The 19617-nt window shown below is 45.5% G+C and overlaps 1 protein-coding gene across 1 annotated transcript in view; it reads left to right on the top strand.

The window, feature by feature from the left end:
- Positions 1-19617, top strand: part of PAK2 (p21 (RAC1) activated kinase 2) — a 745824-nt gene that overhangs the window by 320070 nt on the left and 406137 nt on the right. The window contains 1 exon segment of the mRNA XM_030216851.1: positions 17432-17480. Within this exon segment, the coding sequence (XP_030072711.1) occupies positions 17432-17480 (49 nt within the window).

The following is a 19617-nucleotide window of genomic DNA, read 5'->3' as shown; positions in this document are numbered from 1 at the left end:
ACACAGTTCTTTTAACAGAAGCAGGATTATGTCTGTCCAATCCGTTTCAAATAAGTGTGGATCATTTTTGTAGTACTCTAAACAACCTGGAAAGAAATATATAAAACTATCAAGCGATAAAGATAACCATATCATTAGCTGCTTATATTTATCCATACATTCAGTGGCACTTATCTGGCTAACAGTTCCTATTCATAGCCAGGTAAATCTACCCAGATACTTTTGCATATTACATTACCTGGCTACATGTAATAGCCTGAACCCAGCCCCTTTATACCTGGAATGATGTTTGTGGGTAGCAATTTTATGCAGTCAAATACAGCTGGATTATTGGGAAATTTGACCACGTAAATTTACCTGGCTAAAACACAGTTTTAGAGCTGTGTAGGTCTTGAATATTGACTGGTAAGCCTGACGTCGTGTCGGGCAAAATAGTGGAATCTATTATAAAGAGAAAATTACAGAACACTTAGACAAACCTGGTTTAATGGGACAGAGTCAGCATGGGTTCAGCCAAGGGAAGTCTTGCCTCACCAGTGTTGCTTCATTTCTTTGAAGGCGTGAATAAACAGTGTGGATAAAGGTGAGCCAGTTGATATAGTGTACCTTGATTTTCAGAAAGCTTTTGATAAAGTTCCTCATGAGAGACTCCTGAGAAAATTGAAGAATCATGGGATAGAAGGCAAGGTTCTGGTGTGGATTAGGAATTGGTTATTGTACAGAAAACAGAGGGTAGGGTTAAATGGTCATTCTCTCAATGGAGGGGGTGAAACGTGGAGTGCCGCAGGGATCTTTATTGGGACTGGTACTATTTAACATATTTATAAATGGTATGGAAATTGGAACAACGAGTGAAGTGATTAAATTTGCAGGATATACAAAACTATTCAAAATTGTTAAAAACACAGTGTGGACTGTGAAACATTGCAGGAAGACCTTAGAAATTTAGAAGACTGTCATCCAAATGGCAGATGAAATTTAATGTGGACGAATGCAAAGGGCGATGCACATTGGAAAGAACAATCCGAATCATAGTTACCTGATGCTAGGGTACACCTTGGGGGTCTGCACTCAAGAAAAAGTTCTAGTTGTCGTTATAGATAATACACTGAAATCTTCTGCTCAGTGTGCAGCAGTGGCCAAAAAAGCAAACAGGATGCTAGGTATTATTATGGATGGTAAATAAGACCAAAAATACTATAATGCTTTTGTATTGCTTCATGATACGACTGCACCTTGAGTATTGCGTTCAGTTCTGGTCGCTGTATCTCAAAAAAGATATAGTGGGAATTAGGAAAGGTTCAAAGAAGAGCGACCAAAATGATAAAGGGATGAAACTCTTCTCATATGAGGAAAGGCTAAAGAAGTTAGGGCTCTTCAGCTTGGAAAAGAGACAGATGATTGAGGTCTACAAAAATCCTGAGTGGTATAGAAAGAGTAGAAGTAATCAATTTTTTACTCGTTCCAAAGTACAAATACTAGGGGGACACATCAAGGAAGTTACATGGAAATACTTTTAAAACAAATAAGAGGACATATTTTTTCACTCAATGATAGTTAAGCTCTGAAACTCTGTGCTGCAGATGTAGTAACAGCGGTTAGCGTGTCTGGGTTTAAAAAAGGTTTGGACAGATTCCTGGAGGAAAAGTCCATAGTTTGCTATTGAGACAGACATGGGGAAGCAACTGCTTGCCCCTGGATTGGTAGCACGGAATGTTGCTGTTAATTGGTTTCTGCCAGGTACTTGTGACCTGGCTTGGCCACTATTTGGAAAACAGAATACTGGGCTAGATGGACCATTGGTCTGATCCAATATGGCTACTCTTATGTTCTGATGTTCTTTTGAATCTGTCTCTCCCACATATGACATCTCAAAACTTTAATCACTGGGCATTCCAGCCAGACTTTGAGTACTTTAATTTGTAAGGAAATATATCTTCTTCCTACATTTTCTTACTCTATTACTATGGTACATACATTTTAATCAAATAAGAGTAGAGAGTGGTCAGTGGACACTCCCAACACAGGGACTGGTGCTTAAAAGTTGCTTTATTGTCAGCTGACGACTTCCGGTTTTGCTGGATGTTTGTATTTAGTTTCGGATGGTGCCTTTTGGACAGTTTTATCTTTATCCGTTCAAATATATTATGGCACCTGAGGCAGATGTTTTATTACGCCAAAACACAGACTGTGTCAGGTCCTGTTATATTAGCACTCAATAAAGCAACTTTTAAGCACCAGTCCCTGTGTTGGAGTGTCCATTGACCACCCTCTACTCTTATTTGATTGGACTTTCTATGTGGAGGTTCTTCCTGTTCGTTTGTTAGGATTTGATAGGATTTGATAGGATTTTATATAGTGCTGGGGAGGAGACGGCTGTCTTGGTACATGTGGGTACTAATGACATAGGAAAATGTGGGAGAGAGGTTCTGGAAGCAAAATTTAGGCTCTTAGGTAGAAAGCTGAAATCCAGATCCTCCAGGGTAGCATTTTCTGAAATCTACCTGTGCCACGCGCAGGGCCCAAGAGACAGGCAGAGCTCCAGAGTCTCAATGCGTGGATGAGACGATGGTGCAGGGAGGAGGGCTTTAGATTTGTTAGGAACTGGGCAACATTCTGGGGAAGGGGGAGCCTATTCCGAAAGGATGGGCTCCATCTTAACCAGAGTGGGACCAGGCTGCTGGTATCGGCGTTTAAGAAGGAGATAGAGCAGCTTTTAAACTAGAAATGGGGGGAAGGCCGACAGTCGCTCAAAAGAGCATGGTTCGGGATAAGTATCTTTCAAAGAATATCACCATAACAGGGAAGATAGAGTATCCTGATAGTGAGGTTGCAAAAGAGATTGTAGTAGATCGGGTATCCTTTAAATAACAATAAAAATCAGACAAAAGATTGCCAATTAATACTGTCAAGTACTAAGCATGATGTACTTAGGAACAACAAACATAGTTTGAAATGTCTATATGCGAATGCCAGGAGCCTAAGAAATAAGATGGGGGAGTTGGAATATATTGCACTAAATGAAAAATTAGATATAATAGGCATCTCTGAGACCTGGTGGAAGGAGGATAACCAGTGGGACACTGTCATACCGGGGTACAAATTATATCGTAGTGATAGGGTGAATCGGATTGGTGGAGGGGTAGCATTGTATATTAACGAGAGCCTTGAATCCAAATAGATTGAAAATTCTGCAGGAAACAAAACACTCCTTGGAATCACTGTGGATTGAAATTCCATGTGCAAAGGGGAAAAGGATAGTGATAGGAGTGTACTACCGTCCGCCTGGCCAGAACGAACAGACGGATGCGGAAATGTTAAAGGAAATCAGGGACGCAAACAAACTGGGCAACACATAATAATGGGGGATTTCAATTACCCGCATATAGGACTGGGTTAATGTAACATCTGTACACGCAAGGGACATAAGATTTCTTGAATGAAATCAAGGACAGCTTCATGGAACAGCTAGTTCAGGAGCCGACAAGAGAAGGAAAAATACTAGACTTAGTCCTTAGTGGTGCTCATGACTAGTGCAGGGGGTAACGTACGAGGGCCGCTTGATAACAGTGATCATAATATGATCGATTTTGATATTGGCATTGAAGGAAGTGAAACTAGGAAATCAAGTACGCTAGCGTTTAACTATAGAAAAGGTGATTACGACAAAATGAGAAAAATGGTGAAAAAAAGACTGAAAGGAGCAGCTCGCAGAGTAAAAAACTTGCATCAGGCATGGATGCTGTTTAAAAACACCATCCTGGAGGTTCAGGACAAATATATTCCACGTATTAGAAAAAAGGGAAAAAGACTAAACGTCAGCCGGCGTGGCTAAACAGTAAGATAAAGGAAATCATTAGAGCCAAAAAACAATCCTTCAGAAAGTGGAGAAGAGAACCAACTGAAAGTAACAGGATAGATCATAAGGAATGCCAAGCCAAATGCAAAGCGGAGATAAGGAGGGCAAAAAAGGACTTTGAGAAGAAATTAGCGTTGGAAGCAAAAATACATAGTAAAAATTTTTTTAGATACATTAAAAGCAGGAAACCGGCCAAAGAGTCGGTTGGGGGCCGCTGGACGAAAATGGTGTTAAAGGGGCGATCAAGGAGGACAAAGCCGTAGCGGAGAAATTAAATGAATTCTTTGCTTCGGGTCTTCACCGAGGAGGATTTGGGGGGGACACCGGTGCCGGAAAGAATATTTGAAGCGGGGGAGTCGGAGAAACTAAACAAATTCTCTGTAACCTTGGAGGATGTAATGGGTCAGTTCAGCAAGCTGAAGAGTAGTAAATCACCGGGACCTGATGTATTCATCCCAGAGTATTAATAGAACTAAAAATGAACTTGCGGAGCTACTGTTAGAAATATGCAATCTGTCCCTAAAAATCGAGTGTAGTACCGGAAGACTGGAGGTAGCCAATGTTATACTCCGATTTTAAGAAGGGTTCCAGAGGAGATCCGGGAAATTATAGACCGGTGAGTCTGACGTCGGTGCCGGGCAAGATGGTGGAGGCTATTATTAAGAATAAATTGCAGAGCATATACAAAAACATGGAACTGATGAGACAAAGTCAGCACGGATTTAGTGAAGGGAAGTCTTGCCTCACCAATCTAATGCATTTTTGTGAGGGGGTAAGCAAACATGTGGACAATGGGGACCGGTTGATATTGTATATCTGGATTTTCAGAAGGCGTTTGACAAAGTGCCGCACGAAAGACTCCTGAAGAAAATTGCAGAGTCATGGAATCGGAGGTAGGGTATTATTATGGAGTAGAGAACTGGTTGAAACGATAGGAAGCAGAGAGTAGGATTGCGTGGCCAGTATTCTCAGTGGAGGAGGGTAGTTAGTGGGGTCCCGCAGGGGTCTGTGCTGGGTCCGTTGCTTTTTAATGTATTATAAATGACCTAGAGATGGGAATAACTAGTGAGGTAATTAAATTCGCCGATGACACAAAATTATTCAGGGTCGTCAAGTCGCAGGAGGAATGTGAACGATTACAGGAGGACCTTGCGAGACTGGGAGAATGGGCGTGCAAGTGGCAGATGAAGTTCAATGTTGACAAGTGCAAAGTGATGCATGTGGGTAAGAGGAACCCGAATTATAGCTAACGTCTTGCAAGGTTCCGCGTTAGGAGTTACGGATCAAGAAAGGGATCCGGGTGTCGTCGTCGATGATACGCTGAAACCTTCTGCTCAGTGTGCTGCTGCGGCTAGGAAAGCGAATAGAATGTTGGGTGTTATTAGGAAGGGTATGGAGTCCAGGTGTGCGGATGTTATAATGCCGGTGTATCGCTCCATGGTGCGACCGCACCTGGAGTATTGTGTTCAGTACTGGTCTCCGTATCTCAAAAAAGATATAGTAGAATTGGAAAAGGTACAGCGAAGGGCGACGAAAATGATAGTGGGGATGGGACGACTTTCCTATTAAGAGAGGCTGAGAAGGCTAGGGCTTTTCAGCTTGGAGAAGAGACGGCTGAGGGGAGATATGATAGAAGTGTATAAAATAATGAGTGGAATGGATCGGGTGGATGTGAAGCGACTGTTCACGCTATCCAAAAATACTAGGACTAGAGGGCATGAGTTGAAGCTACAGTGTGGTAAATTTAAAACGAATCGGAGAAAATTTTCTTCACCCAACGTGTAATTAGACTCTGGAATTCGTTGCCGGAGAACGTGGTACGGGCGGTTAGCTTGACGGAGTTTAAAAAGGGGTTAGATAGATTCCTAAAGGACAAGTCCATAGACCGCTATTAAATGGACTTGGAAAAATTCCGCATTTTAGGTATAACTTGTCTGGAATGTTTTTACGTTTGGGGAGCGTGCCAGGTGCCCTTGACCTGGATTGGCCACTGGCGGTGACAGATGCTGGGCTAGATGGACCTTTGGTCTTTCCCAGTATGGCACTACTTATGTACTTATGTACTTATAAAGGCAGGGAGGTTTTGTTCTGTGTGAGAATTTAAAATTTGTGGTTCAAAGTATCTCCCCAAATGTAGATGCAGAATGGGTAAAAATTTACTTTCTTCGCCGTAGTGGAGGAGATCCGAATGAAATACTTTTTTTTTTTTTTTTAACTGTTCTTTCTTTGGATGTGTGTGTTTGTGTCCCCTCAGGTATTTTGTTCTCTAGGGATGTTATGGCTAAGGTAATATTAGGATCTGAGACTTGATGAAGTCCTTTGTGCATTTAGCTGAAATTGAAAAATGGGCTCTTCGTAGGTCTGACACTCTTTTATATGCCCCCTTTATGGAGATTACATTTCAACCATGGCTCAAAAACAAAGCAAACAAAAAACCATATGGAATTCTTGTGTCAGCCTTGAACACTAGTCCATGTCTCTATACACTCTTGCTTCCTCTCCAGTCAACCGCAGCCCCTTTTGTCTCTCAACATTTTCAATCCACTTTATGCCCTGTTTCTAGCAATTCCCTTTGAAGTAGAGAGTTGCACGGGGACAGAAATCTTACCCATCCCTGCAGGAATCTTACCCATCCCCGCAAGAATTTAACCCATCCCCACCCATCCCCGTAGAATTTAATGGTACATAAAACAAAATTTAGGTCAGCTCCCTCAGTCTCTCTGGATTTGAGCCACAGCACTGTAGGCAACGAAGGAATGGAAGTTGAAACTTGGAACACTCTGGTGTGCACATGTAAGATTTGTCTCTGATTTACTGGCACTCTGTGCTGAGAGGTCGCCACATGCACATGCCAGTAGGTCAGGTGACATCTGATGCTCATGCCTGTGTCAGAGCTGAGGTCTGCGCATCAGCCTGGGAGCAAAGAGAATTAATTGTAACAAAGTAAGTGATGGCAAATAAAGACCTGAACACTCATTATCAATTCATGATTAAATCAACGAGTGTGATATTATATACTTGATTATTGTGTTTCTTTGGACATAGACCATAGAAGTCTATCCGGCCCTATCCTTATGTTCCAACTGCTGGAGTTGCCGATGAAACCCACTCCAGTCCATTCGTCTTCTCATTTGTGGGACACAGACTGCAAAAATCTGTCCAGCACTATCATCATGTTCCAGCCACTGAAGTTGCTGTCTAAGCCCTTTCCAGCCCATCCTAAACCAGATTGCTATGTATGAGACACAGACCATACAAGTCTGCCTGGTATCAGCCCTAGTTCATCACAGCCAGAGTCACCATCCCTAAGCATCACTTGACACATCCACACACATGCAGCCATTTAAGGTTAGGCTTTTTATAACTTATATTTTCTAATTAGAGATCCTCTGTGTTAATCCCACACCTTTTTGAATTCTGCCATCATTTGTGTCTCTACCACCTCCTTAATGGAAGACTTTCCACATTTGTGCTGTTAAAGCAAGGAGGAGGAGGAGGAGACAGCACTCAAAGAACTTGGTACTCGGTAGATGAGAGGCTGGCGCAGATGCAGCTTACACTTCCACGGGAACCCCGCAGGAACTGCCTCTATCCCTGTGGGAACCCCGCAGGAACTGCCTCCATCCCCACGGGAACCCCAAAGAACTGCTTCCGTCCCCGCGGGAACCCCTAAGAACTGCTTCCGTCCCTGCGGGAACCCCTAAGAACTGCTTCCGTCCCCGCGGGAACCCCGCAGAGCTGCTTCCACCCCCGCGGGAACCCCATTCCCATGCAGCTCTCTACTTTGAAGCTTTACAGGCAGACTTCCAAAGCCGTTTCTAAAAAAAACTCATTCGTAACCATCCTTCTGTGGGCACATTCTACATGCTACCTAAAATCCATAAACCTCGAAACACTGGCAGATCAATTATATCTGGCATTGGCACACTTAACAGAGGAAATATCTGGACTTATAGAGGGGATTCTTAAACCTTTTGTGCACAAGACAAACAGCTTCATACAAGACACCACAAACTTTCTAAACAAGCTGAAAACCATCAAGCAGTTACCACCAGATACTCTTCTGGTCACAATGGATGTAGCAGCACTATTTAGCAACATTCCCCATGCAGATTGCATAGCTGCATGTGTTACGTTCCTAAAAACATCCACCCTAGACCACCAATACACACCGGAAACCATTACAAAATTAATCAAATTCATTCTCTCAACTATTTCCATTTTAACAATGATGTCTATCTGCAAATCATGGGCACCAGAATGGCATCCAAATATGTTAATCTCTTCATGGCAGAACTGGAAGAGAAGGTTTTAAATACATATTGAAGTAAACTCTTAAAATACTACCAGTATGTTAATGACATTTTCATGATTTGGACTGAGGGAGAAAACATGGAGGGGCATAATTGAACGAAAACGTCTATCTCCATGGGCGTTTATCTCCGAGAACGGGTCTGTGAAGGGGCGGACCGAACCGTATTTTCTAAAAAAAAAAAATAGACGTTCATGTTTTATTCGACAATTTGTGAGCTGGGCGTTTTTGTTTTTCAGTGATAATGGAAAATGAAAGCGCCCAGCTCAAAAACGAATAAATCCAAGGCATTTGTTCGTGGGAGGGGCCAGGATTCGTAGTGCACTGGTCCCCCTCACATGCCAGGACACCAACCGGGCACCCTAGGGGGCACTTCTACAAAAACGAAAAAAAAAGGTAAAAGAGCTCCCAGGTGCTTAGCACCCTTCCCTTGTGTGTTGAGCCCCCCAAATCCCCCTCAAAACCCACTGCCCACAAGTCTACACCATTACTATAGCCCTAAGGGGTGAAGGGGGGCACCTACATGTGGGTACAGTGGGTTTGGGGGGGAGGGTTGGACGACTAAGCATTAAGCAGCACAATTGTAACAGGTAGGGGGGGATGGGCCTGGGTCCACCTGCCTGAAGTCCACTGCACCCCCTAACAACTGCTCCAGGGACCTGCATACTGCTGCCAGGGAGGTGGGTATGACATTTGAGGGTGAAAATAAAAAGTTGTGAAACATCATGTTTTGTGGTGGGAGGGGGTTAGTGACCACTGGGGGAGTCAGGGGAGGTCATCCCCGATTCCCTCTGGTGGTAATCTGGTCATTTAGGGCACTTTTTGGGGCCTTATTCGTGAAAAAACAGGGTCCAGGAAAAGTGCTCTAAATTCTAGCTACAAATGCATTCTTTTTTTCCATTATCGGCGAAAGGCGCCCATCTCTCCTCGGCCGATAACCACGCCCCAGTTCCACCTTCGCCACGCCTCCGACACGCCCCCGTCAACTTTGTACGCTTCCGCGATGGAGTGCAGTTGAAAACGTCCAAAATCGGCTTTCCATTATACCGATTTATTCGTTTTTGTGAGATAAACGTCTATCTCCCGATTTGGGTCGAAATCTAGGCGTTTTTCTCTTTCAATCATAAGGTGGATAGTAAACATAGTAGATGACGGCAGAAAAAGACCTGCACGGTCCATCCAGTCTGCCCAAGAAGATAAATTCATATGTGCTACTTTTTTATTTGTACTGTCCTCTTCAGTGCACAGACCGTATAAGTCTGGCCACCTCTATCCCCGCCTCCCAACCACCAACCCCGCCTCCCAACTACCAGTCCCGCCTCCCACCACCAGCTCTGGCACAGACTCTATAAGTCTGCCCAGCACTATCCCCGCCTCCCACCACCGGCTCTGGCACAGACCATATAAGTCTGCCCAGCACTATCCCCGCCGCCCAACCACCAGCCCCGGCATAGACCGTATAAGTCTGCCCAGCACTAGTCCCGCCTCCCTACCACCAGCCCCGGCACAGACCGTATAAGTCTGCCCAGCACTAGCCCCGCCTCCCAACCACCAGTTCTGCCACCCATTCTAGGCTAAGCTCCTGAGGATCCATTCCTTCTGCACAGGATTCCTTTATGTTTATCCCATGCATGTTTGAATTCCATTACCGTTTTCATCTCCACCACCTCCCGCGGGAGGGCATTCCAAGTATCCACCACCCTCTCCGTGAAAAAATACTTCCTGACATTCTTCTTGAGTCTGCCCCCCTTCAATCTCATTTCATGCCCTCTCGTTCTACCGCCTTCCCATCTCTGGAAAAGGTTTGTTTGCGGATTAATACCTTTCAAATATTTGAACGTCTGTATCATATCACCCCTGTTTCTCCTTTCCTCCAGGGTATACATGTTCAGGTCTGCAAGTCTCTCCTCATACGTCTTGTATCGCAAATCCCATACCATCCTCGTAGCTTTTCTTTGCACCGCTTCAATTCTTTTTACATCCTTAGCAAGATACGGCCTCCAAAACTGAACACAATACTCCAGATGGGGCCTCACCAACGACTTGTACAGGGGCATCAACACCTCTTTTCTTCTGCTGGTCACACCTCTCTCTATACAGCCTAGTAACCTTCTGGCTACAGCCACCGCCTTGTCACACTGTTTCATCGCCTTCAGATCCTCAGATACTATCACCCCAAGATCCCTCTCCCCATCCGTACCTAGCAGACTCTCACCGCCTAACACATACGCCTCTCAAACAATTTTACAGTTCCTTCAATATATGCCATTCTACAATAAAATTGAAAATTGACCACTCCTCAGAAAAAGTCAGCTTTCTAGACACCACAGTTTCCAGCAGCACTGGCTACATACAAACATCGATATACAAGAAACCTACAGGCAGATGCAGCTATCTCTACAATTCGTGTCCTCCCTTCACATACTGTGTAGAAAAATCCATTATACACAGCCAAGCCTCATGATACCACCGTATCTGCTCTGACCCAAGAGATACAGATGAACACCTCAAACTCCTCACTGATTCCTTCAAACAAAAAGGCTACAACCCCCAAATAATCTCCAAGAATATTGCTGCTTCCCTTAAAATACCTAGAGAAAACCTACTGCAATACAAAGAGAAGAAAGCCACAAAGAGAATCCCTCTTATATAGTAACATACATTCAGAGCTAAAAAATTGAGAAGAATCATAAAAGATCTACAGCCACTACTCCTGGAGGATGAAGTACTAAAAGAGATATACCCAACCCCACCAGTGCTGGCCTTCCGACAGCTACCTAATTTGAAACAGAAATGAGTGAAAAGCAAACTCTCACTAGAAGCTCAAAAAGAAAAGTATGGCACATGCCCCTGCAATATTCCCAGCTGCAAACTATGCCAACATATTTCACAGGATCCTACAGTCACTCACATGGGAAAAACATTCTCCAATGTGGTCATCTACTATGTTACTCGTAGCCTTGACTCGTCCCCGACCGGTCTGAAATCCAGCCGCCGAAGCCGACCAACATCACTAACTGACGGTCTTACCGGGAGACCGCCAAGAGGTTTGCCGCGAGGCTGCGCTCCAGCAATCCAAATCCGGTGCACCGAAGAGATCACTGAAACCTCGTAGCGCCCGGGAGGCGCGAAACGAAAGAAGACCCGACCCCAACCGTGTGGATCGAGTAGAGGAGGAGAGAGGAGCCGCACACTCGAACATACGCCGGGACGCTGGATTGCAGGCCTCCCAGGCAGTTCGGGAATACCTGGAGACCCACCTGGACACAACCTCCCAGTTCAACGCTGACCGTGGTGAGGACCCACGCGGGAGCGACCTCCCCGCACGGGTAACCTGTGTCGCCAGGACCAGGATCAGGACAGAATACCGCTGCTGGGGAGTACCAGATTGAGTGAGTGAACTCTCCACCAGTTCCAGACCCACGGAACCTCGCAGGAACTGCTGAGTTAGAAAGGGAACTGGCCAGAAAGACGGAGAAAAACAGATTCCAGTACCAATATCGGGTGTAGAGATAGACACTGCACAGGATAGCGATACACGTGGCAGGCCGAGGTTGCCTGTCTCGCCCACACCGCCGTTGAACGAAAGAAGCCTGCAAGGAATTGCGGAGACGACTGAAACCTACATGACAACCCAGTCAATGGAGAACCCGGCAGACCTCAGATGCAGAGCCAAATTGCTGTCTCTCAAGGTCTGGAAATCGAAAAAACTTCCACCGGCTCCAGTGTGTTCCAGCCTGCTCCAGTCCGTCTATTCCTACTTGTTCCAGTTCATCTGCTTCAGCCTTCCCCAGCATGTTCCAACTCGTTGTTCCAGCCTGCTCCAGCTTGTTCCAGTCCGTCCATCCCAGCCTACCCAGCTTGTTCCAGCCTGCTACAACTTGTTCCAGTCCGTCCATTCCAGCCCGACTGTTCCAACTTGTTCCAGTCCATCCGTTCCTGCATGACCTAGCTTGTGCCAGTTCGTCTGTTCCAGCGTGTTCCAATCCATCCATCTCAATGCATCCTGTTGTTCTGTCGTCTTCTGGTCCAGCTCGTCACAGTCCATCTGTTCCTGCCTGCCCCGGCTTGTTCCAGCTTATCCCGGCTTGTTCCAGCTTGCTCCTATCCGTCTATCCCAGCTTGTTCCTGACCGCTCGTTCCAGCTGCTACCTGCCTGCCTGTTAACACACCGAGTAACGTGCCTGCCTGCTTGCGAGCCTCTCAGCCATTGACTTACCTACCTGCCTGCTAGCTTGTCAGCCATTGACTTACCTACTCGCCAGTCCAAACCCAGCTTTCCAGCTCTGTCTATCTGATTAACACCTCAGTCACCTCAGTCACTACATAGTCACCTGTTAACACCTGTTAACTGCTTAACACCTCAGTCACTATATAGTCACCTGTTACACCTCAGCCACTACTTATGGCCCCTGTCCACGTTCTCTTCCTTGCCCTGTCCCTTCCTAATCTTCTTTCCCCCCCACTCCCACTGTCTACCACTAGAACTCGCTGCCCTGCCCGCCACGGCAATACCCTATTCACCCTCATCCCCCACCACCTCACCATCCCTCTTGTCCCCCTCCTCCTTCCTAGCTCTTAACCTTCAACACTTCCTTCCTGCCATTAACCCATCCCCATTCCTCCTAAGTTCACCCCGTCTTCGTCGCCTTCGCCGCCTGACCTCCCCCACCCTCCTCCGCATTCTCTTGCTCCTCCTCCTGCTATCTGTGGGAGACATTAACCCTAATCCAGGCCCCCCTCACCTGTCCCCGTCCTATCTATGCGAACGATTCTGGGATGTCTCCAATCTTGTCTCTATTCCCCTCCTCCCCCCCCTCTTCCCTCCCCTTCTCATATGCCTTGTGGAATGCCCACTCAGTCTGCAACAAACTGCCCTTCACCCACGATCTCTTCATCTCTCACTCACTTCAACTGCTCGCCCTAACCGAAACCTGGATCTCCCCGGAAGACTCGGCCTCAGTTGCGGCCCTCTGCCATGGAGGTTATCTCTTCTCCCACACTCCCCGCCCAGTTGGCCGCGGTGGAGGTGTTGGGCTACTACTCTCGCCCTCCTGTAGTTTCCAACCCCTCCCCCTACCGTAGTCTCACTGCTTCTCATCCTTTGAAGCCCACTCCATCCGGCTATTCTACCCGCTGCCACTCAGAGTCGCAGTCATCTACCGCCCCCCTGATAAATCCTTCTCTTCCTTCCTCACCGACTTTGATGCTTTGCTTTTCGTCTTTCTTGAACCCTCATCTCCGTCCGTCATTCTCGGAGACTTTAACATACACGCTGATGACCCATCCGACCCTAACGCTTCTAAGTTCCTCACCCTAACATCCTCCTTCAACCTCCAGCTGTGCTCCACCACCCCTACTCACCTTGACGGCCATTGTCTCGACCTCGTCCTCCTCCTCCTCCGGCTCACCCTCCAGTTTCCACGTTTCTGCTCTATCTCTCTCCGATCATCACCTGATCACATTTACACTTCTTCACCCCCCCCCCCTCTGCCCGTCCAACTTTAACCACCACCTCCAGGAATCTCCAGGCTATTGACCCCCCCCCCACTTTAGCCTCTAGTATCTCTAATCTCCTCCCCTCCATCATGTCCCCCGAGACTGTAGACAAAGCGGTTTCCGCTTACAATGCCGCTCTCTCCTCTGCTTTGGACACCCTCGCCCCATCCACCTCCCGTCCCACAAAGCGTACTAATCCCCAGCCTTGGCTGACCCCTTGCATCCATTACCTTCGCTCCTGCACCCGATCCGCTGAACGCCTCTGGAGGAAATCTCGTACCCATTCAGACTTCCTTCACTACAAATTCGTGCTATCCTCCTTCCATTCCTCCCTATTCCTTGCAAAACAGGACTATTACACCCAATTGACCAATTCTCTCAGCTCCAACCCTCCTCGTCTCTTCACCACCCTTAACTCCCTCCTCAAAGTGCCCCCCGCTCCCACTCCCCCTTCACTCTCTCCTCAATCACTGACTGACTACTTCCGCGACAAGGTGCAAAAGATCAACCTTGAGTTCACTACCAAGCCCCATCCAACAACCAACCAACCATGGCCTCTTTCTCCTCCTTTCCTGAGATCACCGAGGATGAAACCTCTCGCCTTCTTTCCTCCTCGAAATGCACCACCTGTTCCTCCGATCCCATCCCTATCAACCTACTTAACACCATCTCCCATACTGTCACCCCCTCCATCTGTCGCATCCTTAACCTTTCTCTTTCCACTGCAGCTGTCCCTGACACCTTCAAGCATGCCGTAGTCACACCTCTCCTAAAAAAAATCACTTGACCCTACCTGCCCCTCCAACTACCGCCCCATCTCTCTCCTACCCTTCCTCTCCAAAATACTTGAGCGCGCCGTTCACAGTCGCTGCCTTGATTTTCTCTCCTCTCATGCCATCCTCGATCCACTTCAATCCGGTTTTCGCCCTCTTCACTCGACAGAAACAGCACTCTCTAAAGTCTACAACGACCTGCTCCTCGCCAAATCCAGAGGCCACTATTCCATCCTCATCCTCCTCGATCTATCCGCTGCGTTTGACACTGTCAATCATGATTTACTTCTTGCCACACTGTCCTCTTTTGGGTTCCAAGGCTCTGTCCTCTCCTGGTTCTCCTCTTATCTCTCCCACCACACCTTCAGGGTACACTCTCATGGATCTTCCTCCACTCCCATCCCACTATCTGTTGGAGTTCCCCAGGGATCTGTCCTTGGACCCCTTCTCTTCTCAATCTACACCTCTTCCCTAGGCTCACTGATCTCATCTCATGGTTTTCAGTATCATCTTTATGCTGATGACACCCAGCTATATCTCTCCACACCAGACATCACCGCCGAGACCCAGGCCAAGGTATCGGCCTGCTTATCCGACATAGCTGCCTGGATGTCCAACCGCCACCTGAAGCTGAACATGTCCAAAACCGAGCTCCTCGTCTTTCCACCTAAACCCACTTCTCCTCTTCCTCCACTCTCTATCTCAGTTGATAGCACCCTCATCCTCCCCGTCCCATCTGCCTGCAACCTCGGAGTCATCTTCGACTCCTCCCTCTCCTCTGCTCATATCCAACAGACTGCCAAGACCTGTCGCTTCTTCTTCTTCAACATCAGCAAAATTCGCCCTTTCCTCTCTGAGCACACCACACGAACTCTCGTCCATGCCCTCATTACCTCTCGCCTTGACTACTGCAACTTACTCCTAACCGGCCTCCCACTTAGCCATCTATCCCCCCTTCAATCCGTTCAGAACGCTGCCGCACGTCTTATATTCCGCCAGAACCGTTATACTCATATCACCCCTCTCCTCAAGTCACTTCACTGGCTTCCAATCAGATACCGCATCCAATTCAAGCTTCTACTCCTTACCTACAAATGCACCCGGTCTGCAGCTCCTCACTACCTCTCTATCCTCATCTCCCCCTATGTTCCCGCCGTAACCTCCGCTCACAGGACAAATCCCTCCTTTCAGTACCCTTCTCCACCACTGCCAACTCCAGACTCCGCTCATTCTGCCTTGCCTCACCCTATGCCTGGAACAATCTTCCTCAACCCCTACGCCAAGCCCCCTCCCTACCCATCTTCAAATCTCTGCTTAAAACTCACTTCTTCAATGCTGCCTTCGGCACCTAACCTTTCGAAAAATTTAGTATGCCCTATCAGATTGACTCTACACTTGTCTTTTAGATTGTACACTTGTCTTTAGATTGTACACCTGTCTTTTAGATTGTAAGCTCCTTGAGCAGGGACTGTCCTTCCATGTTAAATTGTACAGCGCTGCGTAACCCTAGTAGCGCTTTAGAAATGTTAAGTAGTAGTAGTAGTTATGTTTATATCATTCAATGTAAAAAGTGTGAAGAAGGGTGCTAAATTGGAGAAACAAGCCAAATGCAATTTACACAGACACAATATTAAACACTCTAGTGCCAACCAGGATGCCACAGCACTTTACAAAACCAGAACATTGCATCAATGATCTTGTGGTAAGAACACTAAAAGGAAACTTTTAAGACAATCCAGGAACGTAAGACCTTTGAAGTCAAAATGATTAAATGTGTTGACACCCATCAGACAGGGCTTAACAAAGATCTGTGCTTTCTATCCCACTAGAAACCATACGATTCTACTACTTTGTCACTCTCTTATCTGCCATACATTTCTTTCTGTCTCTCATCCACCCAGCTCTCTTTGTTTCTCACCTAACCTTCCCCTCCCTTTTCCTGTAAGACTGTAATTGGAATGCCTCTGTGTTTCTGTTTATATTCTGATATTTGTCAACATTTGCTTATTTCCGATATGAAGAAGAGGGGTTACCTTCGAAAGCTAATCAAAAGATGTATAAAGTTAGTCCAATAATAAGGTATCATCTTATTTTTTTCTATGTTTTGATTTGTTTCTATTTATTACCTTTAAAAGTGGACTAACATGGCTACCACACCTTTACTCAAGGGATATCTAAAATCACTTTGGTTGCTGGTTTAAAAAGAGCCCAGCTGTTTGCTTTTCCCTTTGTGGTCTCTTGCATGTTCACCTGTGCCACCATATATGATGTGCTGTTCAAAATATATGTAAACTTTAAGACTCTTATTTAACTTTAATGTGTATTACAGTTATTTAGAGACCCAGAAAATAAAGCATATGTGTGTTTAAACAAAAAGAAGGTAAATTAAAAAATAATGGAAAATTAAATGCACAACTTAGGCAGTGTAAAACTTCAGTTTAGTAATGGGGATTCCAAAATAATTACTGGGAAAAAGATAAATCTTTAAGGTGTTCTTTTATTAAGGTGCGCTAGTGGATTTAGGACGTTCTAATTGCTAAGAAGCCCATTAGTATAAAATGGGCTTTTTAGCATTTAGCGAAACCTAAATCTGTTAGCACGCTTTAGTAAAAGGACATCTAAGATATTTGAGTGTACTGTGTTGGCTGTGAATTTTTTTTTTTTTTTTTCATGAGTGATCTTCCTGAACAACATTTGTATTGGTTCTTATTGGAAAAACAGTGATAGGCAGGGACTGTTCCAGGTAGTTTTTCTATGGATTGATTTAATACACTGAGGGCCCTGTTTACTAAGCCACACTATAAGTGCGCTAGCATTTTTAGTGCAAGCTAAACGCTAGAGACACCTATAGGAATATATGGGTGTTTTTAGCATTTAGCATGCGCTAAAAACACTAGTGCACCTTAGTAAACAATTTGATGTGAAACATTTACAGTATTCTGCCTTAGAGATTTTACACATACTGCTGCTGCTGCTTTCTCCTCACAGGGCCTCTGGGACAGTTTTTACTGCTATTGATGTAGCCACAGGACAGGAGGTAATTTATCATTTTTTTTGTCATTTTTTTTCTAACATTTAAAATGTGTACATTTGTAATTATAGTGAACCTACCAGGAAGGTTTTTTTTTTTTTTTTTTTTTGCTGCTTTGGTTTCAACTAAAGACCAAGGGCCATGTTTACTAAGCAGCGTTATAGGCGCGTTAACCATGTACTTGCCTACAATATCTCTATAGGCGCCTACATGGTTAGTGCGCGTGCTAAGTGTAGGCACGCTAAAAACACTAATGCACCTTAGTAAACAGTGCCCCAATATTGTTATTTTAATAGATATTAATTCTGTTCATGGAAGTTAAGATGACATTGTATATTGCACCATAGTGTGCGCGTGTGCTGTTTTAACAAAAATTTTTTTTACTGAATTTATATTGCCAACTAAATTAGTCTTGGTTGGATCAGTTCTCATTCAACTCCTTCTAATAATTTAGGGTACATCATTTTTAAATATAAATCAATGTACATGTACATATTCTGGCTCTCATTTTCATTTTTCTTCAGTATGAACAGGCTTTGCCTTTGAGACTTTCATTTTTTAATATGACTCCAGCAATATAGCAAAAATCCTACCATTTATTTATTTTATTTATTTGTTGCATTTGTATCCCACATTTTCCCACCTATTTGCAGTCATGTTCTTTGTACACAGCACCTGAGCAGACATTTGTTATAATGATGAATCTTTCTCTTCTTTCATTGGCTGGCTCTGCTGACGACTTGTCTTGGATTTTAAAAAGAGAGGAGTAGCAGATACTCAGGGAATAGGCATTCACCACCCGGAGTGTGCCTAATTTCATTTTATCTCACAAGTTAAACAGGGTTGGGCCTGGTTAGAGCCTGGATGGGGAATCATAGGTATCACTACAGGGTATCATGGGGTTGCAACGTCGCTCTAAAAATTGCCTTGTAAATCCTACCAGTAAGCAGTGCTGTGATCCAGCATCTCCCCCTCCCTGTAACCCGCCTTCCTTGATCTGGCATCTGTTGCTGTCAAAACCCATGCTTCACCTTCAATATCTCCCGCTCTCTTTCAGGTCCCCCCCCCCCCCCCCCCCCCCCACTACCTTAAGACTTGTTTTTCCCCTATAGGTTGCTGGCAGTGGTAGTGACAAAGCACAAAGTTACAGCGAAGGAGACAAGATGGATGATGTCAAGAAACTTCCACTGGACTTGAAAAAGTTCATAGCAAAAGTTTATTAATAAAACCTGGAATCGACACGAGTCATGTTTTTGGCCACTCTGGCCTGCCTCGGGAGTCCCTGTATATTATTGCTATAGTGTTTTCTGGAAGAAGACATGATCAAACAATGTGTGCAGCAGAATGAAGCTGTGAATCAACAATCTCCTTGACTTGAGAGTGCGTAGTCAAAACAAGATGACGCACTCTCAAGTCAAGGAGATTGTTGATTCACAGCATTGTTTGAAAATCGTGTCTTCTTCCAGAAAACACTATAGCAATAATATACAGGGACTCCTGAGGCAGGCCAGAGTAGCCGAAACACGACTCGTGTCGAGTCCAGGTTTTATTAATAAACTTTTGCTGTGAACTTTTTCAAGTCCAGTGGAAGTTTCTTGACATCATCCATCTTGTCTCCTTTGCTGTGACTTTGTGCTTTGGCTTTACCAGTGCGAAGGTTTGTGTTCTTCTGTTTGTTGCTCGTGTCGGCAGTGGTAGTGAGTCACTACCATGCCTTGGGCCTGTCTTGGCACCCTCCTTCTGATGCATTCTGCTGTCTGACACAACTTCCTGTTTCATCATGGGCAGGATGCAGCAGCAGAGGAAAGGTGCCAAGGCAAACCTGAAGGCAGGGTATGCAACTCAGTACCACTGCTGGCAACCTCTATAGGTAAAACAGGTAGCCAGGGGAGAAGGGGTTTGAGAGAGAGGGGGAAGATACTGGATCAAGGGCTGGGGGGAGGGTTGGGAGAGGAAAGAAAGAGAGAGGTACTTGGACCAAGCAGGGAGGATAGGAGGGAAGGAAAGATGGTACAAGGGATACTGGGATGGAGGGGAAGTGACAGGCAGATGTCACGGAGAAGAGCACAAGCTGAATGGGACTTGGAAGAACTGGGACTTTGGTGGTTGAGTGGGAGAGTGTTGGCAAGCAGAGCAAGGTATT

This window comes from Microcaecilia unicolor, chromosome 10 (genome assembly GCF_901765095.1).
Source record: "Microcaecilia unicolor chromosome 10, aMicUni1.1, whole genome shotgun sequence".
NCBI classification, from domain to species: domain Eukaryota; kingdom Metazoa; phylum Chordata; class Amphibia; order Gymnophiona; family Siphonopidae; genus Microcaecilia; species Microcaecilia unicolor.
The sequence above is the reverse complement of the archived record's forward strand: the minus strand, read 5'-3'. Positions and strand labels throughout refer to the sequence as shown.